General features: G+C 47.8%; 1 protein-coding gene across 1 annotated transcript in view; it reads left to right on the plus strand.

The window, feature by feature from the left end:
• The first annotated feature begins 4,929 nt into the window (after window positions 1-4,929).
• The window catches only part of FGD3 (FYVE, RhoGEF and PH domain containing 3), a 113,714-nt gene continuing 92,286 nt past the window's right edge, over window positions 4,930-26,357 (plus strand). Inside the window, exon 1 of the mRNA XM_075432645.1 lies at window positions 4,930-5,023. Coding sequence (XP_075288760.1) covers window positions 5,011-5,023 — 13 coding nt within the window. The 5' untranslated portion in view covers window positions 4,930-5,010. The remainder of the gene's footprint in view (window positions 5,024-26,357) is intronic.

Raw genomic sequence — 26,357 nt, forward strand, 5'->3', positions numbered from 1 at the left:
ACAGCGGTTCCAGTTTTAGTCCCTCTCTAATTAAAGCAACAAAGTGACAGAATCTCACTTTGGCTGATTTTAGGTTAGTGAAAACTTTGGGGTAAAATCTACAATGCCCTTTAGATTATTTAAATATGTAACTAATAATTTCCGAAATGGCTTAAACTAAATCCTGCTCAACGCGAAGAGCATTTAGGTACCGCTGCCCTTTTGCTTTTGAATAATGGAGTTTATGTTCCTGCAAGACATTCCTTTTGAAAAATGCCACCCTCGGTGCATCTGTGCCATGTCAGATGATTCAGCTCGTAAAGCACATCCTGGTTTTGAGGGCAGTATGAAAACCAGCGTTGTCTGGAAATGTTTAACTGAATGGTGACAAGCGGTAACTCCTCATTTGCTTTAGAATGTGATACAAAATGAGTTGCGATGGGAGTTGAAAGAACCTTCTGGGTCACTGAGTTCATCCCCACTTCTGCAGATACAGAATACTCACGGCTCAATCTGCAGCTTTTGGTAAGCTAAAAATATAAATGCAAACCCACAGTAACCAGAATCTAATACGTGCGTGGAGGTGTCTGTAACGCTCCTGTCGCTGTCGCAAGTTGAGCCTTGGCACTCGGGCTGCGCTAGCAGACAGAGACACTCGCTGAAGGGTCAAGAGCCTGCTGGCCGCCACGCGCTGGCTGTTAGCTGCCCAGGCCAGTAACAGCTCCTCGCTCTCATCATCCTCTCCTGCGAGTGGGGATGGTCACACGCTACCTGCCGCTTTGCTGGTCAGGACACGGGGAGTCCCCTCGCGACCTAGGGTACTGCCCTCATTGCACACGCGAGGCGCAGGAGAAAGCAAGCGGGTCCGCCGCTGTTGTAGCTCGTTGGTATTTGTCAAGTAAGGGCAACAGGATTGTTGTTTTCCCCAGCCCAGCGTTTAAAAGATTAAGAATGGCTCTTATTGCCCTCCTTAGGGATGCCAAGAAGAACGTTTTTTGTTGTGGAGATGGCTCTGGAAAGAGGTGACATCCTCTGATCATTCGCCATCTGTGACAGGAAGCTGCTTCTGCTTTCAGGGAGTCCAAATAACAACTTTGATGTGTATTACCTGAAGAAGATCTGAATCAATTTATTAGAAAAAAATGTTAAGCCGGTGTATAAAGAATACCAGTGAAATTAGAAAGTCCAGGATTTGAAATGCCTCGATGTTCAGGAGAATTAACATTGATCCAGAATACAAGCCCTAGTAAATATTTAAGTTGAACTCCTTTATGAAGTGAGGATAAAACAGACTATTCCACTCTGCTATAAAAATCTTACCCCAGAGTATAAAAGCTGCTACAAGACTTGTGTCCAGAATAGAGGACTGCTTTACTTTTAGCCGCAGTTCCTTATTTTCATGTCTCTGTTGTTCTGTGGGTTTTTTTTCCTCTGGAATCCTGGCTTCTCTGGTGACTGGTGTTGGTGAATATGGAATAAACTTGCCTTTGCCTAAGGTATCATTAAAAAAAACCCAAACTCTACCTCAGCAGGATTTCAGCTTAAAAATATTTCCCCTTGAAAGCTACCTTTGATGAATCATTTTTTCCCACTTCTTTGCAAATTTAAAGTGAAAGCAACAGAACCAGTTTCAGTGCTGCCATAAATTTTAATTTTTTTATTGCCATTGCTAGCTTAATCTCAGTGTGAATGATGAAGCAGTACTTCTTTCTCTGCAATTGAAAAGGCTCAGTTTCAAATTCATGAAAATGAGATTGCATAAATACTCAAAAGACACATTGCAGTCATCTTCAAATCTTCTTCTTCAAATCTTCAAATGAAAAGTAGTCTCTTCAGAAAGGACAAAAAAAGCTCCGATCAGAATTCTGAGAGTTATGAATGAGGACTCTGTACACAAAGGAACTTTGTATATTCGGTAGAGTGTCATATGATGGCAAAAGCACATGAGGGTCACCCTGAGGATTACATCATCTGGAAGAGAACACAACATGCATCTCTTACATGAAAAGCACGTCAGACAAAACCCATGTATTTGCAAAGCCTTAGCTTCTTGGTCTCCAGTGTCTCATTAAATCTCTAAGAGGTTATTTTTACCCTCTTTAGATTTATCTTTCCTGGACATGCAATGGTAATCCTTATTTAACTGCAAAGCCTACCATGAGGGATAATTAATTTGAGAGAGCTCTTCTTGTAAAAGAATTTTAATGTGATATGACAGGCAACTTTTTTCTTTTTGAGGGGAGAAAGAATGAGTATTTGTGTGAACTTTACTGCTTACACTGCATTTATTGACCTTTTTCTCTTCCCTTCGCATACACGTGCATTAGACACCAAGGGTTTGAAAACAATAAAAAATATCCCACGATAAACACCACATTCAATGGACATTGCCCAATGCTTCAAAGCTTAAAGGCGAGAAGTATATTGGTCTGGGTACAAAGTGCAATTTGTATTTGCAAATAAGATTTCATAAAACTAAGACCTTAAGGTGCTCAGCAAGATCCAGTTCAATGCAGAACACTGCCAATCAGTTTCTATTCTATTTAACAGAAGCTTTGACTTCTTTCAGGTTAAGCCTGAGAAGAGCAGAAGTGACAGAAGTGTCGACAAGGCGGACTTGTTCCTATTACGACTTCCTTGATGAGACCCTGAAGGGAAGCGGCGTGGGTGCCTGAGACAGCCAGGCTCGGAGAAGAGGGCTTAACAGAGCTGGATACGGATCTGCAGCCTGCAGCTCAACAGAAGATTGAGCCCTGTGATCTTACTCGGGAGTCACAAACCGTGCCGCAAAGCACAAGGCCGGGTTTTGTTCCTCGCGCCTGTAACGGATTGGATGCCTCTCAGCTCAGAGGGAAAATAAGTTACAACATTTGGAGGAAGCGTCCCAGCAAACACCTTGCCCTGCTAGAACCAAATACGGACTCTTTTGCCTTTTTGCTGGTGGACTCAGCCTACCTTCTCAGTCGCTTTTATCCCTTCGAATCCCTAGCGGAGTTGCAGAAAAGAGCGCTTCTTTTGTTTGTTGCTCATCTGCTGAAACTGCTCTCTGACTCCAAATTACCTACCTTGGTGGAAGAAATGGCTTATTCTTAGATGTGAGGAAACTTGTACTGGCCCCTTGTTACAGTCTTGGCTGCCCAAAAGTAACGGCTGCAATTTAATGTTTGCTTAAATTGTAAACTCCCTCCAGAATTACCCAGCTGGTTCTGGTCAGAGATACAAATTAAATACTCAGATGCCCAGACTGCAAGAGCTGAGAGCACCTGTGCTGAAAAACGCTCCAATTCTCCAGAAAAAAAACGAATCAAACCAAAGTGCTGGCTAGGGTGGGGAAAGAACTGGACGGGAAATAAAGCGATCCTCCTAAAGTTCTGGTGCTATATCAAATATGCTTAAAAGTTTAAAGTAAACAGTTGTTTTTCTCAGCTGTATAGTTTTAAGCATGGAGCTTGCTTTCTTGATGGCAATGAACCTGGGTAATTTTCAACAGTTTTTGTTTCTGCTGCTGACCACCCGTTACGTCTGATAACCGTGCAGCAATACTTGGTGAGCTCAGATCTGTGCCGGTGAAAGGACTTGAGGGCTGACGTGCCTCATCGTTCTAAAGGACAGGGCTAATTTCGGGGAGCTATAACCATTTCATGCAACATTAAACGTGGGAAGCCTCATCTCTGAGATCGTTAGTTGTATGTTAAATTTGTATATTAATGCTTTGAGGTAGGATTTTGAAAGCAACAGGTAGGATTTCAAAAGTAGCATCAAGAAACTCAGGTGGGTCCATTACTGATAAATCACAGAATCACAGAATGGCAGGGGTTGGAAGGGACCTCTGGGGATCCCCCACCCCAACCCCCTGCCCAAGCAGGGTCACCCAGAGCAGGCTGCACAGCGCCGCATCCAGGCGGGTCTGGAATATCTCCAGAGAAGGAGACTCCACAGCCTCCCTGGGCAGCCTGGGCCAGGGCTCTGTCACCCTCAGAGGGAAGAAGTTCTTCCTCGGGTTCAGCTGGAGCTTCCTCTGCTTCAGTTTGTGCCCATTGCCCCTTGTCCTGTCGCTGGGCACCACTGGAAAGAGTCTGGCCCCATCCTCCTGACCCCCACCCTGCAGATATTTGTAAGCATTTCTAAGGTCCCCTCTCAGCCTTCTCTTCTCCAGGCTGAACAAGCCCAGCTCCCTCAGCCTCTCCTCTTAGGGGAGATGCTCCAGTCCCCTCCTCATCTGCTTGCTTACTCTGGTTTGACTGGACCCTGTTCACAGAGCTACTCTCGAACAACTGCTCCTTTTATTCTGGAATAGTTAGTCCAAAGAAATCCATTTTATGAATTTCCTTACAAAAAATATTCTTCCATTCCACCACACCGTTGCAGTTACCCAGAAGTGTATTTCCATGAGGGGGCCTACACCAAAGCCGGGTGTTTCGGGAAAGGTAAGGAGCAATGACCCATGACCGTGCCCGGAGCCGTGCGCCGAGGGGCACCTCCGGCCCCGACTCCTCCCGCAGCCCCGGCAGAGCGCACGGCTCGGGCTGGGCTGCCGGGAGGCGGGAGGAGGCCGCACAGCAGCCGGCCCTCGGGGCTGGGGCGGCGCTGGGACCCGTCCCGCAGGCACAGGGAGCCGGCCGCTGCCCCGGGAGCGCCGGCAGCCGCCCCGGGCAGCCTCCGGCCCCGAAGGCGGCAGCTGCGGCGGGAGCCCGGGGCCTGTCGGTGCTCGGGGCCCTGCCCCGGAGTCGCGCCGCCCGTTCCGGGACCGGCGCAGCGGGGAGGCTGCGGCCCGCCCGGGGTGCGTGAGGGGCTCCGCTCCCCCGGCAGCCGGCGCGGCCCCTCCCGGCGGCTCGGGCGGGCCGGGCCGGGCCGGGGCGGGGCAGCAGCTCCCGCCTCCGGGGGCGCCTCGTCCCCGCCCGCCGGCGCGGTGCAGCTGCAGGGGGAGGGGGAGGAAGCCCCCCCCCCCGGCTCGGCGGCCGCCTTTGTGGCCGCGCCGCCCGGCCCCAGCGGCAGCAGCGCGGGCAGCGCCGAGCGCGGCGGCGGGAGCGGATGGAGCCCGAGGGTAAGGCTGCGCCCCGCGCCGCGACCCGGCCCGGGGATTCGAGCCTCGCCCGCCAAGTTTTCTCCTCAGCGGAGGCCGGGGCGGCGGGGAGCGCGGGCTGGGTGGGGGGTCCGCGGGGGCGGGGGGCCCGAGGGGCAGCGCGGCCCGCCCGGGCTCTGCCCCCTTCCCTCCCCGCTCCGCTGGGGCCCGGGGGGTCGGGGGGGCCCGGCCCGGAGCGGAGCAGCGCGAACAGATCCCGCGCCACGCGTAACTTCTCTTTTTTTCCTTTTCCTTTCCTTTTTTCCTTCCCTGCCCCCCCACCCCCCACCCCGGACGGGCCGGTGGGTGCGGGGCGGCCCCCGAGGCCTGGCCGCTCCCGCCGGGCGCGGGCAGTTGCTGCCCCCCCCCCCCGGTCCCGCCGTGGGGTGAAGGCAGCGCTGAGCTGTGCCAGTGCATTTTTAGTTCTCCTAAAACCACATAAACCCCGTTCTGTTCGACACGTATTTTGGTAAGACTATTATTAACTGCAGAGATCAGATTTATTTCCTGCCAGTCCATATTTAGGCGCTTATGGAACGCCAAGTTTTTCTTCACTTTCTCCTTTTTAAATACCTTTTGGAGCTGGTGGTGCTTATAATGTGAACCATTTCTCGTTGCAAATTGGAAACCTCTCAGCCATAATGGTCTGCTGCGTTGAGCTGGCTGCCTCTTGTAAGCCCTACGTTCTCATGCAAGAAAAAGAAAGAAAGGAAAAGCCCTAAAAAAAAACCCCTCACGAGATTCATGTTTAGAAAATTGGCTGCATACATCGAAGCTGTTTTATAAACCTCGGTACCTAAGTCACATTTTCCATTCCAAATATTAAGAGTGGTGAAACTGTGTTAAAGGGATATATACTCTACCTTACTTCCCTTGTAAGCTTGAGGGAGTTTGAACACAAAGGAAAATGGCTCTACGGCTTAAAAGAATCTGGGGCTGGCCGCTTCTCGCAGCGCCGGAGCCGCAGCAGCGCCCGGGAGCGGAGGAGACCGTTGGCAACTGTGAACGAGCAGAGTTGGTGTCGGTGTCCGAGCGGACGAGTGTGCAGAATGTGAGTGGGTTGTGTGTGGTGACAAATACGTTGATAAAAGTATTCCTGCGTTCTTCAGAAGAAGCTTATTTTGAACAGAAAGCTAGTTTTTACACTGCTATTGGGATGTTTTAGTTGCACAGTTCATACTCCAACTGGCTGAGCTGTGTTTATAAAATCATACCTTGAAATAAGCAAGCTGGTTTTGTTCCTGATTTAGCTCGTTTATGACCCAGTGCTTTGTGTTGTATGTCTTCTCACCTGAAGTAAAGCTAGATAAAAATGATAAAAATGAAATGGAGTTTAAAGGAATTCCTTCATTTGAAGAAAAAATATCCTTGCTTTAGAAAAATGTAAGTTCTCTGCCCTGCTTTTTGGGTAGGTAAAGGCTGGGTCAGCCCAAGAAAGATGACGGTGAGTTGCAGACCTGCGGAGGTTCCCCGTCTGCCCTGGATCCAGGGATGTTCAGGCAGTCTGACTGCTGGCAGCTCCTGAGCTACTCGGGTACCAGTCTGCAGTCCGTTAAGTTTGGAGATGGGTCCTCCCACGTGGACTGGAGCCCGGAAGAGCTGGAATACCGGTGTCAGCAGCCTCTCCTTCTGTCAGTGACAGAAGGAGTCGGGGCTCTCACGTTAGATTTTTGTAGATAGGTGCTATACATATCCCACCGTGTGCGTGAGCAGGTAGTTTTGCTGACCGTGGTTGTCTTCAGCGAGAGAGTTATTTCTGTTTTCAGTGTTACGGCACCTAGAGTGTGGTGAGCTAGCGGAAGTCTGTAGAGCCTAAGCTTGCTTGCTCTTGTGACTTTGATCAAACGTGCCCTGCTTGTGTAATCTGGGCTTGAATCATTCTGGAATGGACCTGGAATTGCCGTTGTCCGGTCCCCTTTGGTGCGGCTCCTTGCGTTTGAGTGTATGTCTCAAACTCTTGCTGAAAGTGAAGCCAGGACTCTTTCTTCCCCGAGGAGCTCTGCCCCTTGCCGAATGTGCAGATGCAAGCCCCCTGAGGTATCTTCCGCAGAGACAGGGGAGGAGGACGGAGGGTTGGTGCCAGGGTGCCTTTTCCTTCAGGAAATCCAGCGCACTGTAGTAATGCCACGGGGAGTACTGACCCGCAGAGGGCTTGTGGATGTCCGCCAGACTCCACACTGAGGTGATCACGTGCGAGGAGGTTGGGGCTTCAAAGCTGATTTTGGTCTTCAGGTGTCTCAGAGGTGCGGGAGAGGGTGTTCTGTTCAGGCCAATATAAATGGTGGATTCAAAATAGAGTGGGGATGGTCCTGCTGGCTTCTTCTGTGGGATGAGCTTCCATAGCGTGATCTGGAACAAGGAAGACTGCCTTAGGTCAGTAGCAGTGGAAGTGGGTTGTCAAAACCCTGGGACACCGGGAGGGAAAGACCTGGGAAGTCAGAATCCACGTGTTTTTACTTGTGCATTGTTTGCATTGCAGAGTTTTCGAGACGGGCTTTGTGGCTGGGTTTTTCAAAGCATCCCGAGGGTTTTTATAGTCTGAGCTCCCTGTTTGGTTTCGGAGAAGCCTTGTTCTCAGACGAGCTGTGAGGTGGGGTGATGTGGGAACTGCCACCTTCTGAAATACTATCTAAAATCCATGTGTCTCCCACTGGTTTTCAATGAAAAATGAACAACTAAGCTCCGTAGGAGGTCTTTGGGAGCAGTTTTGTCTTCCCGTGTGTCTGTAAATCCTCCAGCTCAGTGGACACTGGGTGTTCCTGACTGAAGCTGGTCTGTTACTTTTGACCCAGCTCAAGAATAATGAACATATGGGGTTTTTTCAAATGGAAAAAAGGGTTGTGCCTTTTTTTTTGTTTTAGGGGTCTTGTTAAGATTATCAGCCATCAGTAGTATTGGTGCAAAGGGTCCTGCTTTGGTTAGTGAGTGTGACCGCGTGGTCTGTGTGAGAACTGGAAGGGCGGAGAGTGTGAGGGCAACAGTGATGTGATTAATGCTGTGTTTCGCCTCTGACTGTACACCAGTTCCTGCTAAAGCTGTAAACTTTTAAAATGCTTTTGAGTAAGATTAATTTTCTTCTTCAAGCTGTTTTGTAAACATTTGAAGTATTTTTCATTTACTAAATTCTGAAAACTTGAAGAATTTGAAACTATTTAAAAGAGGTGGCTGGTAAAACCCAAGTAAGAAATACTTCTGGCTCCCAAGACTGGATACAGATACTGTAGTGTTAGAGATTTCAGCTGTTGGTTATGTAGATGTTAACTTGTCTGAGTGGAGTAAATAGTGTGGCAGATTGTAAGTATTAATAACTACTGTGGTATTCATTTTTGTCGGCACTATCAACTTTTAATGTGAAAGTGAATGTGTTGCTTGGGAGACCTTGGTTTGCAATTCTTGCATGAGGATGAATATTGATACCGTTTGCAGAATGTGTCTCTTGTCCCAGTTTCTCTGAACTGGTTTAAAGTTCTTTTTAAATAAAAGAGTAACTTCACGTATTTTTCACATGTGGAAACAGAGAATTTGGGATAGCCTGAGCTAAGGTGGACTAAGGTACAAGTGGGAGAGAGGAGGGAGAATTTGTGAGGGAGTATTGCTGGACTCCTCAGCTAGTTCTTTCCATGATGTGGCAGCTCCCGAGCCATGCTGCGTACCCACCACCAGCCCTCAGAACTCTCCTTTTCTTGTCCTCTGCCACCCCCTTCGAACTCCCCGGTGAGCACCGAGCCCGGTTTCCGTGAGCACAGGACCTCGGACCCCCACCGTGAAACTGGGAATAGATGTTTGCAGACTGGTGTTGCGTTCTCGGGGGCGTACAGTAGTGGGACGGCAGTCAGTCACAGCCGGAGCTCTGCCTGGTTTGGAGGTTATGAGCAGTGAAATTTGAGAAGGCTTTTGTTGGTGGAACAATAGTGGAGGTACACTGGAAAGTGCTTCCAGGGAAACTTGCTGCGCCTCCCTCTACTCTGCCCCCTCCCATTCCCCAGCCGTCTCTTAAAGGCGAGGTTTGCTCTGACTATATTTGCATTTTATGCTTTACAGTGCCTTAAAATTTTATGGGTCTTTGAATTTTATTTCACCATTCGTGACTTTTCACTTTGTCTGCGCTGGCTGTCATTAGGAGTTTCTGGTACTGAAGTGTTGCGTGTCTGCTTTATCTCGATGCCGGGCGAGTGCTACCCCAGCCAGCGCAGAGAAGAAACGCTGATGCCTGGTGTCCTCTCCTGCGGCGCTAAGTGGAGCGACAGCCTGATGTTCCTCTCCCTTCCCTCATCGGTCCGGCCCTTGGTTTTTCTGGCGGTAGTCGCGATGTACCCGGGTGAGAAACACCCGGGGTGTGCAGTTGTGACCTGGCTTCTCAGGGTTAAGTTGCGGAGTTTAAATGGCGTTATCTAAAGCACGTTGCCTCTGTGGTCGCTGACCACTACCTCTCAAAATGCTGTTCTCCCTGCTTTTTCTTCTGGTTTCACTGACTTTGGTTGCTATTTTTGTCTTCCTGTGAAATGCAATTGTATTTCAGAGTTTATTGGTATTACCCGCTTCCTTGTTTTCTGGGTTGTGCTCTTCTTATCATTTGGCCAGGCTGAAGACCCTGGTGTGGGATAGAAAGCCAGTGGTTTAACTGCTGTGGGAGGGCTGGGTGGGAGCTGCGAGGGAAGGCTGGGAGAGGGGGCAGTTGGCGTAGTATAACCTCAGTCATCTCATGCAGGATTCCCCGCAGGGTCCCTGGGGGGCTCAGAGAGGTGGTTTCATCAACTTGTCACCTCCAGAAGCTCCATTAACAGGGGTTTGAGGCTCCTACCTTGGAGCTGGGCTGTCTGAATAACCCTGCAGGTACTGTCAGCATACTTTTCTCCCTCTGTCTTTCTTCTCTCCCTCTTAGCACAATCAGTGTTTTGGTTATGAACTCTAAAAACTCGTGGCTCTTTGGCAGTCAACTGTCAGCATAAAAAAGTTGCAGAAGTGCTGAAATGGGATTTTCCTCCTGCGTTAAGACGCTTGGTACTGCCCAAGTGATGCGCCGTGCGTTGGTGGGCGGGACTGGGAAGTCAGGCTTGCTGTCGTGTGGTGTCCCCGAAGGGCTGGCCAGACCCTCGTAGGTCTCGCTCCGTGGTCGTGTTGGGCAGCAATAGCCTGGAGGAGGCTGGAAGAAGCGTGTCAAGCACTACCAACTTTTGTGACTTTCTTAAATGCGGGTGACTTTCTGGAGAGCTCAGTGTTAGTAAAAGCAAGAATAACCATTTCCAAGTTTGTAAGTTGCACAGGCTGCTATGGTACATTTAAATGTGTTGGAAGTACTGAGTGCTGTTCTGAAGCCAGCAGTTGACATTGGTGAAGAAGCTGTTATCAGACAGCGAACAGAGTAATGTACAGCTCGTGGTCTTCAAATCTGTCGTTAGTAGTAGGAAAAGGCATCTCTTGGGGTGACAGAATCCTGAGGGCCTTAGCAGAGGGGGATGGAGCAGACCACTGGCGACTTCTGCGAGAGGTGAGGAACTGCTGAACTTTGTAGGTCCTCATGGATTTCAGTGTGGCTGTGAATAATTGGGTTACTGAAAGTATATTTTAAAATGCTGAAGCCTCTCCTTTTCAAAGATGGTTCTAGTTCTTGAATTTCTTCAGAGATTGGTTTGACGCCGTTGCTTAGAAATTCTATGGCTAAACGAAGATTCGAGGAGAGAAGATTTTTATGATGGACTGCTGAATGAATCAATTTTATGTTATATTTACTGTTTTTCCCTCTTCGAGCATTTTGAATATTGTGTTGCTGAAGTATGCAGAGCCACTAATTTAAGTGTAGCTACCTCTGCTGTTAATTTATAGCACTCATTGAGCTGTTTAATTAATGTGAAAGGCGAAAACACTGACACTTTGGACTCTGGTTAGGTGTCAGGCTGTTGTTGGAAGCCCAGCCTCTGTCCTTCGGGTGAAGCGTTTGGGCACAGTGTATGTGTGCAGCATCCACATCTTTACGCATCATCGTGGCGGTCTGGGTGGAGATCTTTGGAGGCTACCGGCCTTCATGTTAAAGAATCTGATCTCTAAAAGTCCAAAGAGCCCAGCAGTCCCAGTGTTTTTTGGAAGACTGAGGGACATCTAGATATCGCTTGGATGTCAGAGGTTTCTTCTGTTTATTTTAGACTTCTGAAAAGCAGGCAGGTGTCTGACTGTAATGAAGGAATTTAACACTGGGCTTTAGTTTTCTTAAACTCTTGGCCTCTCTTTATTCTTTCTTTTTGAGCTTGCAGGCTCTGAGCAGAAATTCTCTCTTGGTAACTTAACCCCGAGCAAATATTTACATTCATGAGATTCTTGCTACTTCAGCAATCATTTTGGGCCTTGAGGTTGGAACAGGGTGAAAGTTACTGTACCAAACGCTGGGGCTGGGGAAGGAGCGGGGAAGGGAAGCCCGAAGAAGCCCCTGAGTGCGGTTTTACCATGTTTGGTAGGAATCACCTGCTCAGTGCAGTTTGGCTGTCGCTCCACAAACATTGCTGTATTCCAGCAGGAGATCTGCAGAGGTACGGTATCTCCTGCCACTGGCCCTACGCATCGGGTGGGTGTTTCTGATCTGGATTTCACCTGTGTCTTCAAAGTGCTGAATAAAAATGTCTGGGTACAAACTGAACTGAATGGAGGAGGAGAAGGGAACACTGAGGTGGAAAAGGAGGAGGAAGCAGTGAGTACAACGCAAAAAGCATGGAGAGGTGTGTAGGAAGAGAGTTTGAAGATAGAGGGGTTTTAAAGTCAAAATTAGTTAAGAAATCTGAAATTGGTAATAGAGGAAACCTGTACAAAACACTGTTTGGAACTAACCTGTGGATGCCGCAGAAGTAAAGGAAAGGTTCTCCAGGGTGCAGAACGACAGAGATCTGAATAAAAAGGCAAAGGAGGGAGTGATCTTCCCCAAAACCAAAGGGTGATAATCCCACCAGATCTCGGCCTCCTGTGTTTGTTGATTTTCTTTCCCCCCCCCAGATTTTACCGTTGTCATCCACCTGCGTGCCCGGTGCTGGCCGCACCGTTTCTGGGGCAGAGCGGCTGGCGGTGGGCTCGGCAGCCCCAGAGAGCCGGACGCACGGAGCCAGCGCCCACGGTCTCTTATGTTCCCTCATAAATTTGACAGAAAAGGGGTTGTGCCCCCGCGGCTAAATGCGTGCTGTTGGCTGGCACGGCTCTGCCCGGCTCTCCTGGCACCGTGGCTGAACCTGCAGGAACTCACATGGATTAAAGGCCTCGCCCCCGGCCGCGCAGCGTCTCGCTGCGTGTTGGAACCGTTACCATTCGCCTTGCAGTCGCAGGTATGGTTTTTCTATTTACATTTTTTTCCCCTGTTCGTTGAATCTCCTCAAAGCCCCGGGTTGGGGATGGGTGAGTTTTGCCTGGAGGAAGACCTCAGCCCTCCCAATGTGGTGCTGGAACCTCAGCCCTCCCAATGTGGTGCTGGATCCGGGCGTGCCACCTCCGTGTCGCTCCCACCGGCTGCCGGGGTGAAGGCTCGGAGGGAGGTTGCCCGTGGAGGAGCAAACGGCGCTGCCCGCTGCGCCCTCCGGGATCGGTGTTACTGACTGCGGTGAAATCCTCCCCGCCTGTTTCGTGGCTGTAAAATTGCACAGCCCGATATCAAAGCTGGGGGGAAGAGTCCCTCCCTAATCATTATGCAGTTGAGAAATTAATTCCTTAACATTTTTTTCAACTTAAGCGAATACGTGTCCTGCCTTGCCATTCCTAGTTTACTAATGGAGGTGCAACTGTTCGTGGCTAGGGGAGAGAGTAAGAGTTCCTCAAAACAGTAAAATAAACAAATAATAATAAAAAAGCCCGTCTCATCCGTATTGTCTGGAGTTGTTGGAATTGGGTCGCTGGTCTGAGTTGTGGCTGCTTGATTTTGATGGTTGTGCAGCTGAAAAAGCTGCTTCGCTTGGAATGCAGAACAGATGCTATTCTTACTCACTTGAAAGGATAGTAAATTTTTTTTTAATTTCCCAGACTGTGCAAGTCCCAAAAGTTATTTTAAAAATTGTTAATCCTCTTGTTAGGGCAAAGAAACTGGGAAAGAGAATTTCGAGGGTAAAGAAACTGTTGTGTTTGTCGTCCATCCAGTCCAGGGTTCAAGCTCTGCCCCTGGCTGCAGCTGCTGCTTCAGCCGTGAAAACCTTTGTGGCAAATGGTTATGGAATAGCTGGCACCAAGAGGTGCTTTTATTTTTTGTAATTCCCCCTTCTTCCCCCCACACCCAATTGTTTAAAAATTGGATCGTGTCTTGAAGTGGCAGGGTTCATAAACTCGCAGAACTCACGGCCTCCACTGAAACAGAAATTTTCTTGTGGATGGTAACAGATTGAGGGTTGACAGTACGTATTATAAAATAAAAAGTTCATTTCTAGTTGTTGAGAAAACATATACAGAGTGGTGCTGCAGCTTTACTTGTATGTTCAAAGTGTTAAATGTTGTATTTTGACAGTAAACGTGGGGAGCTGGGGGGTGTTGGGCCCCGCCGCTGTGTGGACGGGCAAGATGTTGCATTTTGAATTCCAGCTGGCTGCCCCGAAGGCGAGTTGCGTCCGACCGGAGCGCGGTGTGCCCTGTTTTGGTGCTCCCTTTCCCTCCTCCCTCCTCGTTCAGTTGGGTTTCAGACCAAAGCGCTGCTGGGAGCTGCGCGGGACCCTGCTGAGCTGTGGCAGCAGAGCCTGCGCAGGGCGATGCTCCCTTTCCGTCTGCTGGAGGGTCGGAAACCCAGGAGCCGCAGGCGGTGCCTGTAATTTGGGAGCGGCGTGGTGAAATGTGCTTGAGGATCTTAAATCTTGAGAGCACAGGTTTGAAACTTGGGTGTTTGATTTCCACTACATCTGCTTTTGCACCTGTGTTGCTTAAGTCTCCCAACCACCAGGTATCAGCTGCTGAAAGTGTATTCCAGGTCTGCCCAACACATTAGATTATGCTGTCTCCTGTTTTCTGATTTGTCCCGTCAGCTTCATTAGATGAACCTCAGACTGCTGTTGAGTCCTGGTGACCTCTTTGTCCTGCTCCAGGACAACTGAGGAGCCCTCGTGTGCATGTGATGAGGCTCAGCATCAGACTCCCACTTGCTTTTTCCATTTCTCACTTTTCTTGGTCTCTCACCTCTCCTGACACCCTGCAGTTCTGTGGTACCTTCAGGATACTCCTGACCATGTCTCTTTCCAAGATGTGTTTCTGTCCTGGCATCTGCTTGGCTGACAATCTGTAATAAAAATTAATAAAAAACCGGAGTTGCTACAGTCACAGGCTAATTTAGCATTGATCTTCAGATCCTTCTGGTGGCCAGATTGCAAAAATGCACATTTGTACTCTCAGCCCTCTGAAACTTTTGGGTTTAAATCCAAACCCTTGAGGCTGAGATGCATTGTGCGCGTGCAGTTTTGATAACTGCATAACTGTGCTGCTGTTTCCCTGTTCGTTTCCCCCCCCCCCGGAATTTATGCTCCTCTGTCTAGCAACGGAAAATATGATCTTATGTATTAAATCAGACTTTTGAGCCTGTAGACTCTGGGTGTAGCTTGCAGATTTGTGGGTGTGGTGGTAGGATGGATAACAAAATCGATCATCGTTGTCATTCCCTAGAACTGTGCGTCCTATGGGGAATCCCTCAGGTGCCCGGCCGAGGAGGTGCTGCCTGCTGAACGCTGACGTTTTCATTTCAGCATGTAGGGGGGGGAAAAAGATGAGGCTTCATCTAATACCCGTTTGATTAGCAAATCAGTATTTCATATTGATCTATCTTGTGAAATGCATTAAAGACGTCTAAACGTTGTGTGCCTTAAAAAACGCTGCAAAATCGTCGTTTGTACCGAGGGTCTTAAAGTCCTTTTTGTGTTCAAGAAAGATGAGGAGCTACTGGAGAGAGTCCAGCGCAGGGCTACGAGGATGATGAGGGGACTGGAACATCTCTCCTACGAGGAGAGGCTGAGGGAGCTGGGCTTGTTCAGCCTGGAGAAGGCTGAGAGGGGACATTAGAAATGCTTCTAAATATCTGCAGGGTGGGTGTCAGGAGGACGGGGCCAGACTCTGTTCAGTGGTGCCCAGCGACAGGACAAGGGGCAACGGGCACAAACTGAAGCAGAGGAAGCTCCAGCTGAACAGGAGGAAGAACTTCTTCCCTCTGAGGGTGACGGAGCCCTGGCCCAGGCTGCCCAGGGAGGCTGTGGAGTCTCCTTCTCTGGAGATATTCCAGCCCCGCCTGGCCGCGGTGCTGTGCAGCCTGCTGTGGGTGACCCTGCTTGGGCAGGGGGTTGGGCTGGGTGACCCACAGAGGTCCCTGCCAACCCCGAACGTTCTGTGATTCTGTGAATTTTTCTTTTTAAAATGTTGGTTAGGATATTCAAAGGCAGCACGGTTAAGAAAGGGGAGCAGTTCAAACGTAACTTGGTTCTGCTACTTCGATTTTGGTTTTGTTTTTTTATTTTTTTAAGACTTTAAAATGTGGTGGTGTGGTTTAGGTTTTTTTTAAAGTTGAGGATTGTGACTGCAGTGGTGTCTCCTTGCTGAAAAGGCATATGGCAGACCTTAACATCAAAATTGCTGTTTTTTCAGTCTGACATAATGATGCAAAAGAGAAGCCTGTCATTTATTGCACTTGGAAGCAGAGTATGCCGAGTGCTCTGGTTTTTAGTTTTTCAGCAACTTTTGTGTTAAAAGACATTGACCCAAAGGAATTTCACATTTTTACCCCTGATGCTTCTGCTGCCGGATATCGAGGGGAGGTTACACTTAAAGGGATTAACAGAGGTTGGAGCAAGATAAAGCCTTGTCTGAACAGCCTGGCTGGGCAGTACCTGCCATGGGTTCTTCCTGAGTGTCTTCTGATGCCAGTGGATGAACCGTACAGGACTGGAGATGATCAGGTGTATTGCACGCCTGTAGAGAAAGGGAATCTGAAAAATGCTTATCCAAAAGGGAGCCTGGGCTGGAAATATTGGTGGTGATGTTCAGGTTACTGTTAGCTTTGTATGCGGAGTTCTGCTTAAATGCTGCTGCTTGATTATGTACATTTTTTGGTGGCGTTACAGCTGGGTAATAGACTCGTGGAAGGGTGCCTATCGAATGAATGTGTAATTAATGCTGTATATTATGTTCAGCATAAAGGAAATGTAATTCACAAGATTTTTCTTCATGAGGACTGCGTTCAGCAAAGAGGTTTGACTTGCCTGTGTTAGGAATGCGCAGAAACTGGGTATAGATTGTTAGGTTTCTTGGCTTGGCTCTGAGTTTTACTGGTTTTGGGTTTTAGTGATGAAAAAGCATTCCCGTGTCATTAGCTGATGCTTTAACTGACTCTGAATTTGTCCCCACTCCCTGCACCCAGCTGCTCTATTCAAAAGGGGGTGTAGGTCTGGAGTCTTCATTTAAAGTTTCTGGGACTGATGCCTGGATTAAACTGTGCTGTTGGGCTTTTTTTTTCCCTTCCTTTTACAATACGTTAAATGTATTTTTAAGAGCTCCATGCTGGATCTCACAATTGCAGGATTTGAGCTAGTTTGTTTAAACAAAAAAAAACAAGAAAAACTGGAAGTCTGCATTTTTTCTTCATTGTTATTTTTACGTTTGTTTAATGGCAGTCATGATAAAGTCTGATTTATGTAGGGTTCGTGGCATAGGCTCAGCTGTGTATTTCTACAATCAGAACTTTAGAGAGCTTAGAAGTGTTTGTAGAAGTTAGATAATGACAGTATTTGGTGCTGTGCCCTGGCTGAAATGTGTAGCATATGAAGTAAAGATATCAACGTATCTGGTCCCTTATTTGGAGCCGGTCTAAATGGGTCAGTGTTGCTGCTCTCTTGTCATGCCCACCCCTTAAATATTTTCTCCGTGTAGTCCGAATAAAAGGACTAAAATCAAGTTAAATGCATTTTCAGTTTTTGTTGACTATTGAAATTAAATCTTGCATGGTTTTGGGTTTGGGTTTTGTTCTGTCGGGGTTTTTATATGTATATAAATCTTGAGAGCAATCAGGAATATGACTTCCTTCCTTCTGGGCTGTTTTTTAGCGCTGACAATTGTCTTCTAAATATTTGGTCCGCACTGGCGGATTCACGCTCCATCAGGCCAACCTGCTTCCAAAGCCGTTCCCGGCACGGTAACTTTTCCAGAAGGTGAATGCAAACACTTGCAGTTTCTTCCTTCCCTCGACTTCTGTCCTACTGACCATGTAAAAAGAACTGTGTTTAAATTTGAATTGTTTCCTTTTGCTAGTCTCCAAATTTAGGAGCACTCTTCAGGGTCTCTGCTGCTGAACCAACTTGTAGGTAGTGGGGACCTGGCTCTTGGGGGCTGAGTGTGTAGCCTAGGCTGGGGCATGGCCAGAGTAGCTGAGGCTCTGCTGGCTGGGAAGACGGCAGAATCCTTGCTACAAGCGGTGTTTTGTGGGGGGAGGGAGGCTTGTGTGTGTGGTTTTTTAAGGAGGCCTTCGAAAATAGCGGAATCTGTTGTACACACGGTGAAAAGCCTCCGTCCCAGTTGAGGCAAGCAGCAGGTCCTTGGCAGTGTGAGCTCAGCTGTAGTTTGCGTTGTATGGTGCTTAACAGTAAGTGATTTTCTTCAGTATGATCAGGGAAAAAAACAGGCTATCAGAAGTTGTTTTCCTGCTGTCTTTTCCACTCTCTAATTACAGGATTGATAGGGGTTTTATCATTTAAGTGGCGTGACGGACTTTGGTCGGTAAGAGCAGGAAATGACAGGGACAAATGATTACTGTCTGCTACACCTCTCTGTTCCAAAGGGAAAATAACAGTAGGAACAAAACTTTTTTTCCTCTCCCCCTTCATTTTCCTCTTTGTCGGATGGGTGTGAATTCGTTACAATGGAAATTGTAACGAGGGAGTTGAACGGGAGTTGAAGAAGCTCCACTTGCAGTTCTGCTGCCGAAGGACATGGGCATCTCTAGAAAGCCTAGATTGCTTTGAACTTGGGAGACGAGGAAAAATTGCAGCAGGCCAAGGTACCTGTCACTCTTGTGGTGAATGTGAGGTGTTTTATGATCCGTGGCTTGGGGGTTACGTATATGCTTCTGAGGGCAGTGGGAAAAGTCAGATGCTGGCTGCTGAAAAGTGGGGGGGATTTGGGTTCTGTCAAAGAAAGGAGCTTTGCATTGATCTTATTCAGTGGGGAGTACTCTAAACCGTTGACTCCTCTGCAGCAATGCTGGGTGTCCTGCAGGGAGTCACAGTGGTAGCAGAGATTGTCTTGGCGTCCCGTAATGGCTGATGGAGTCTAAGAGAAGAAAAGCATTTTCTGCATTTCTGCAGCTGTTTGCCACTGCTCCGCTGCTGTTGCAGGAAACTCCGAATTGTTAATGCTGTTAGGAATGCTTCGTCCCCCCCACGCTGCACGCCTGAGTTACTGCCCTGCTGGCAGGCAGCGTGCTTGGCACCGACAGTAAAGGCAGCGCTGCAAAGATGTGTATTTAAGGAATCTGCAAGATGTATGTCAGGAGAAGATTTCTTTAGCTGGAATCTGGTGCCGTGGTGGATTTCTGTCTGTCTGTATTGAATAAACTGGCATTTAATTGAGTCCTCAGAAGACCACAGATCTCCTCTGCTGGAAAAAGTGGGTGTTGTAGGAAACTCCAGATATAGCCATGCTAATTCTCGTAAATCTCTCAGCTTCTTTCCATGCCCCTAAACACAGGGTTTGCAATCCCTAATGGGGTATGAAGACACTGCATTGAAGTGGCTTTACTTGGCACTGCATGAAGACATTCTGGGGCCTTGAGCCGTAACACAACTTGATTCTGGCACCATGGCTGCACTGCAGTTCATGGGGCAGGGCTCCTCTTATCGTGTCTGCAGAGTCAGGAGCTTTCTGTCCTCCTCGGACGAGCAGCAAGACGTATCTTCACCTCTGAGCACCAAGGGTACAAGCATGGGGCAGTATACTGATTTTGGTTTTTTTTTTTTTAAAGAAATATTTTAACCTCCTTAGTTACCTTAAGCATTTTTCAATTTCATTCACAACAACTGGGTGTGGAATTAGGAGGTTGCTGGGAGGCGAGGTGCTGCTCACGTGCCTGCTGTTTCAGCTTTCCCTGCAGGTAGGCAGAGCACGCTTTGTGTTTAGTCGCTTGATGGTTTTTAATCAGGAGAACCAGAAACTTGTCCTCTTTCAAGTACTGACTTACACTGTATAATTTAAACGACTGAACCTTTAGATGTCGGTATACAGTACTTGTGCTTTAATCTGACGGTGTGTCAGCCACCTTTGAATTGAGCCTGGAGGTAACGCTTTTTGGTCTTTGTCAGCTCAGCTGGCCTTCTGACAGCGATTGAGAAAGCGGAGGAGAGGATTGGCTTTGTTTCCTCTCATCTGCCGAAGCTTTTCGTCTCCTCCTTACCTCAGCTGGGGCAGCTGAGGACTTTATTTGGAGTCTGAAAAAAAGAGGATTAGATTATTTGAACAGACTGGAAGACACTGCTGGACTTGGGAGATTCAGCTATAAGGCTGCCCAAAAGCTGGGGTCGGATCTAGGCTGGCTTGTTACCAGCAAGGCAGCTCTTTGCATGAAAACCGTGTCTGTTGGTGTTTTGGACAACCTTTAAGGTTTCAGCTTGATTTAGAGTCTGTAAACACATAGCCTGCCTTGCAGCTGGGTGGGTCGGCTGCCTCTGTGGTGTCAGCATCTGTCAACGGCCGCTGTGACTTGGGGTGCGGAGGTGAGCAGTCCCTGACGAACGTTGTTCCCGTGGGTGCTGCCTGGTCGGAATCCCTGCTGAGAAGCTTGCTCTCGCCTGCTCCCGAGTAGCCTGGGCGTTGTTAGAAAGAACGCTGCAGCGGTTGGCTTCTCTCTTGTGTCAGGTTTGGGGGAAGCCTGGCTTTAGCTGGTGTGGGAGGCATTTAAACAAGCCTTGGAGTATTCTTGTTCCTGTTTCAGGAGTGGGAAGCAGTTCCAGTTGGTATTGTTCTTGGTAGGGTGTATTCTGAGTTTTTAATGTTTAGCAATAGGTTTTGCTTAGGTAAAACATTAATTTTTAGGTTAAAAATACCAAAGAAAGGAAAAATAGCTTGTGTTGGCCCAGTCTGCGTCAGCAATAAATGCAGCCTACAGAAGTGGATCTCTGGAAGGAAGCTGGTGCTGGGGACCCTGCATCTGCCCCGTGCATGTTTGAAGGGCTTTTATGTTAGATCAGCTCCAGTTAGGAGCATCGGAGAGTGCTGTGATCCGGTATCCAAAAGGCATCTGTTGCTCATCAAGTTAACTTTGCATTAGTACTTGATGGAGTGTAACTTCTGTAGACCTTGACAAACGGAACCAGGTTGTGGAGGCTGGGTTGCCTTCTCCGGCCATCAGATTTTGCTGTGGTTTCAAACAGTTAAAAGTTGCCTCAGTGCCATCGATAGCCATGATGCTCCACAGCAAGTGGTGAAATTATTTGAAAGGCCAGGAAGACACTGCTGATGTATCTACCTTGTAGCTTGATTAGCACTACTCTTCTTCCTAAAAACTGGAGTGTTTCCCAAAGGTGTCTGCCCCATGGATTGCTTACTGAGTTAGCTAAATAATGTATTTCAGAACTGGTGTCTTTAAAGGAATACATTCGTTTGGAGGGGGGGTTACTTCCACAGTCGAAGCATTACAACTGGTAGAAGTTAATCTTTATGTGGTGATCCTGGAAAAGACTTTTTTTCTTTTATTTTTTTTGTTCTCAGTAGCTTCATTAGGAGTTGGTTGTAGTCTCGCTTCTCTTCATGGCTCTGTCTCTCACTTCTCTTCAATGGTAAGAAAGGAGATGTAGATTTTCTTAAATCATGATGTCGGAGGTAGTTAATCTTGGTTTAGGGAGGGTGAGACCAGAATGTGTGTTGAAAAGGCACAGAAAGAAACAGGGAGTCTGGTTTCTGGTGAAGTGTTCGCTCTTTTATTTAAAGCATTGCAGCATACGTGTTGGCCTTGATTAAGGCATCTGATTTTTTTATCCTTTTTTTGTTTTCCCCTCATGAGGGAAATGGTTTGACATATCAGCGAAGGTGACTGTTTCCTTTAAAGCTCCAATTCCAGATTCAGGTAGTTGCTTCTGCATCTCCAATTACATTTCTAAAAAGAGTAATTAATTTGACTAAGGTTTTTTTTAACGTCTTTGTTGGAGTCATACAGCTTTTCAGTAGCTTTCTGAATGCTTTTTAGTAGCTGTCGGTTAGTAAGTTGTAAATACCTGGAGTTTCCTGAGCGTCAGCGAGGTGAGTCCATCGAATCTCTGGATGCGTTGTGAGAGTCTTATGGCTGATCCTTTTCTAAACATCTGCACCTGGCAGAGGTTTGTGCTGCTGGTGTGTGCATCTCTGAGGTCATAGGGAAATATTATCTCTGCTTAGTTTGTTTATGTTTACTTCCCTGGTAAAATTTGCTGTAAGGAAAGGTTACTTCCAGTGCAGTTCTGTGTCAATCCACCAGATGACACTTGATGCTTAAAGATGGAAAGATGAGTGGTCTTGCATTAAAAATTCTGCATTCCTGTGTTGATAAATTCAGAACATTTTACTTCCCAGATGTTTTCAGATGGTGCTTGTAAAATTTTCGGGGTGTGTGTCGGAAATGCCTGTGTGATCAGAAATGCTTGCATGCTGTACTCGGGCCTTTTCCTATGTGCCCTTAAAAGAAACAAAATCGAGGGGAGACTTTTTCATAAAGGCTTTGAACAAAACTGTGCAGAAAATAAAGCCACAATCATAATCGCCTTCTGAAGAACTGCTGTTGGAAACGCTGCTCTTGTTGAACGAGGAGTTAACGGGGGGAGCGGAGGCACTGGGAGGGGTGTATGCGCGCACGGGTAAGCTCATGGGAAGGGGAAGGGGAGGGCTGCGGTGACCCCTTGGTGCGCTGGGGTCCTCGCGCCTCTGCGGGCTTTCCCGCATCATTGACCGCGATTACAGATGTGTAAATGGTTCAGACGCGGGTTTGTCGATGCGCAGCGTTCTTGAACGCGTACCCGTCCGTGCAAGCCGAGCTGCGGTGCGAAAGCGAGGGAAGGTTGAACGCCCTGTGCAGCAATGGGCTGATGAGACAGGGGATTAAAGTCCGGCGCTGGCGTGCGTCTCCTGCGTCTGTTTTTGTGTGTATAGAAAGAAGAGTAGACAAATGAGCCAGGAAGTTTTGCAATAGTGACATTTCTTTTCTTAAGTCATTAAAATAATCTGTTGTAAATGGTTCTGGGTGGTGGTTTTTATCTGTATGGAGTCACACCATCAGGTACCGAACATGGGGTGAGCACCAGAAGGCTCGCAGGTGACGGGAGCAGCGGGGCGCGGTCCCTTTGCCACAGATCCCCAGCTTCGCGGTCGTACCGTGTCTGTCTCAGCAATTCTTTTGTGTGCGTCTCATGATTTCTCACTGCTCGTCATCCTGAGAGGCAATTCGTAATTGGAGAGAGGGAAGTGGGAGATGGGTTGCATTCATCTGCTCCAGTTCAGACTGTGTGGTATTTAGGAGGCCTATAGGTGTGTAGAGAGGGTATGTGACTGGTTTGTGAGTAAAATGCATAGTTTTCTGTGAAGTAATCCCACTCCTGCCAAATAACTTGTTTTTTTCCAGCTTTTGCTCTCTTCGTGTCTTGCTCTTTACCCTCTGCTGAACGTAAGGTACTAAGGTACCATGCCTAAGCAATGTGAGCAATTCCACTGCCATTTTGGATGTAACGTGCCTCCTTGGTGTTTTTAATCAAAAGCTTTAATGTTCATCTAACATTTTATTGATACTATCTTTGAAATAATACAACTGAAGTAGCTAGAACGTGAACTATGTTTCATCTCCCAACGGAAAAAAATAAATCCGTGGCTGTGCCTTACTTGTTTTCCAAGGTAACTTATTCGTGTTTCCTTTTTTTATTAATTAAGCAGTTGGTTTGCATTGCTCAGCAAAGTGTCTGCTTTGAGGCCCTCAGTCCCAGGAAGCTTTGTGTGGCTGTGACCTGGCATTAGTGCTTCAAGTGACATTCTCCAAGGCACTTGACATTCTTGTTTCTCTTAATGCCATTCGTGAGGATTCAAGGAGCCACTGTGTGCACAGGGGTTCAACAGAGGCATTTTCAGTCTGACATGGTGGGGTCTGGTCCCAGGATTTGGGAATTGTACTGGACTGACTGAAGTGTAGTGATAGGACAAGGGGGAATGGCTGTAAACTGAAAGAGGGCAGATTTAGATTGGATATTAGGAAGAAATTCTTCCCCGTGAGGGTGATGAGGCCCTGGCCCCGGCTGCCCAGAGAAGCTGTGGCTGCCCCCTCCCTGACAGGGCTCAAGGCCAGGCTGGACAGGGCTCTGAGCACCCTGGGCTGGTGGGAGGGGTCCCTGCCCATGGCAGGGGGGTGGAACTGGGTGATCTTCAAGGTCCCTTCCAACCCAAACCATTCTATGATTCTGTGATTCTGTGAAGTGAAAATTGGGCATTTCCTGATGGATTTTTAATTTCCCACCCTGGTTGGAAAATGCCAAACCATGGCACCTCATGCAGTTCCTCCGAAACACTTTGCACTTAAACATGCGCAGCATCCAGGGTGCAGGCGAGGGGGTGGTGGCAGGACCCACCAGGCAGGGAGACCCGAGGTGCGCCCAGGCTGCTGGCTTCGCTGCTGGAGCCGGGAGACTGCAAACCGTCGGATGTCCTCACAGTCCTGAGCGCTCAGTGCTGTGCTGTGCTCCTTGAAATTACCTTTTCGGATGAGCGGTATGAAGTCTGAAGAACTTAGGGTTTTATGTGGAAATTTTAAAATCTCAAATTCAGTGCCGGTATTTTTGTTTATTTTTTAGTAAAAATGAATTTTTAAAAAATCCCCCACCTGATAAACGTAGTCTACCTGTTACTCTCTCTGGATGACTAGTAAAGAGCAAAAAATCTGCAGAACAGGAGACGTGAAAGGGAATGATATTTTTTGCTGAAGACCTGGGAATCATCTGCTTAGCAGATGCGTAAAATAAGTCTTGCAACTGTTCTAGTTATGGGGGGGGGGTGTGTAGCTCGTGGATTTATGCACATTCTTGATGTAACGGCTGCGTTCCCCTGATAAAATCCACGACCAGTTAGTGACATTGCCCTGTGTATGTTGGCAAGTCCACCTGTGTTTGAAATCCATCCCAACATTAATCTTGGGAAAATTGAGGATGGGTCATTTTCGTTAGTGGGCCCTTGCTCAGGAGTTTAGTTCAGCCGGTGCGGCTGGAAAGATTGGGTTGCTTGTCTCTTCACGACTGCTGATTTTAAGGAGCTGCAGATTTATTCTACGTGGCCCATCCTGTAGCCTTCCAGTGCCTTTTTTTTTTCTTCTGTTTCTCTATTCTCCTTCCTCAAGTTGAGAATACAGAGAAGGCTTGGAGAACTGCTCATGGCTATTGACCTCGTCTAGTGATAGGTTTCTTTCTAAATCATCATAGGAGAATAAAAAGGAGAGGCGAAAGATTGGCCATGTGGAGCTGCAGACACCTGCTGAGAGCAGACCGGCGCGGCAGGGTGGGTGTCTGCTGGAGAGCTGCTTCTCGGGGCTGGATTGAGAGCTGCTGGACCTGCGGGACGGCGTGCATGGGCAGCAGCGTTGTCTGTCGGCCTAGCAAGTCCTTTAGCTAAGGTCCAGGTTGGCAGTGTTCAGCGTAAATGAGCAATACTTTATTTACAGTTGCAGGATTTAAGCTAACGTTTGCAAGTTTGCAGTTCTGCGTGTCAGGGGATACACATTGTGTTTAGCCCAGGCAGCAGCTGAAACGTCGTCTCGCTCAGTCACAGGGTCAGTCTGGGACCAGTTTGGAAACACAGCGAAGAACGGGTCGCCTGTGAAGCTCTGTGGTCTGTCGGGGTGAGACGCTACGAGACCTGACCGTCAGGGTACCTCTGTTCAGGTGGGAGGTGGACAGCCCCAAACACAGCGCGGACAGCTCTTCGGTGTCCGGAGGAACATTAAAGTTTGTGTTTGGAGGGCTGGCAAAATTGAGTTCGGTAATTGGTACCCTTCGTCATTTAAATCTGGGTTTCCCTTTGTCCTTTATCCTGTGCACAGACTGACAGCTTATCCTCACCTCTCTACCCCTGTCGCTTCCTCCACCCCTTGTACCTGGGCAGTGTATAAAAATAGAGGAATTCCACGTCTGATCACACAAAAGCTAAGCTGGGATGAAATAGTTTACAGGCCATGGTACGCATTTGTCGTGTTCCCTGTTCCCTTCCCTCTTCCCTTTCCAGCTGTTATTGAAATCCTTTGTTTTTCACTTTCACTCTTTTTTTTTCCTTGCATTGCTTATGGTCAGCTCTTTTGTTACTCTTCAGTTTTGTCTCAGATACCGCAGTAAAGAATTATACTGGAAACATAAAGCAGTAGTTCTTAGACAAGCCGAACTTTTAAATGGTGTGTTCAAAGAAGGTTTGGAATTGGGTGATGGGAGTTTTTGCGTCCCTAATTAGAAACAAAGCTAAGTGAGCATGACAAATTTATTGATGATAAACCTCAGCCCTGATTAAACATCTGTTGAAGCTCAACTTAATAAATGACAGCAGATTATTGCTGCCTGAGATGTGGTTACTGGGTGTTGGGGGGCTTTGGAGGAGCCGCATCGTGATATGTTTGTGGGACCGGTATCGGCAAGCCCGGGGCTCTGTCCGCTGTGCGAGGCTTGCTGCAAGAGTTAAGGAAGTCCCCTGTCCTTCCTAAAACCAAAGAGACTGGTTTCCTTTGAAGACAATGATGCAGAATCTTCTCAAGGTGTGCTACTGAAAGTGACAAAAGATAGCACGTAAAGCTCAATTTTCCTTTAGATTGAAGAGAACCTGAACAGATCCTGAAGGCAGGCAGAAAGCTGTGAAGTTCCTAGGGCAGCAAAGCATTTAGCTTAATACAAACTTGAGCTTGCTGGTGCGCAAAATCGTGTTTCACAGGTTGGAGAAGAGTACAGCGGGACAACAGTCACAAGGTGGTTGAGTGGAGCTCTGGTTTAGTACTGTTGGAAATAGCCCAGGGGCGTGGGTAATTTGTTTGACTCATTTTCTCGCTGTGGGAAACCTGGCTATTTCTTGAAGATGATGGTTTGCCTTTCCTTGCTTCGCTTGTGCCCTACTTTTTCTTTTCCTGTAGTCCAACAGGTCCAAGTTATGTTTTGTTTTGTAACTGGTACAGTAGTTTTCTGCCTTTCCCATACAGGGATCCTCTTTTTTCATATTCATTGAGCAATATCGAAAGATATTTCCTCGAGAAAATGGGTTTCTTGAGCCAAGAATGCATTGCCAAATGTTTGTCTAAAGCATGTCATTAGTATGGACAAAACCAAGGCCGACCAGCCCAAATCCAAACCTCTTGGCAGCAAGCGAGAAC

Source organism: Opisthocomus hoazin, chromosome 11 (assembly GCF_030867145.1).
Source record: "Opisthocomus hoazin isolate bOpiHoa1 chromosome 11, bOpiHoa1.hap1, whole genome shotgun sequence".
Classification (NCBI taxonomy): domain Eukaryota; kingdom Metazoa; phylum Chordata; class Aves; order Opisthocomiformes; family Opisthocomidae; genus Opisthocomus; species Opisthocomus hoazin.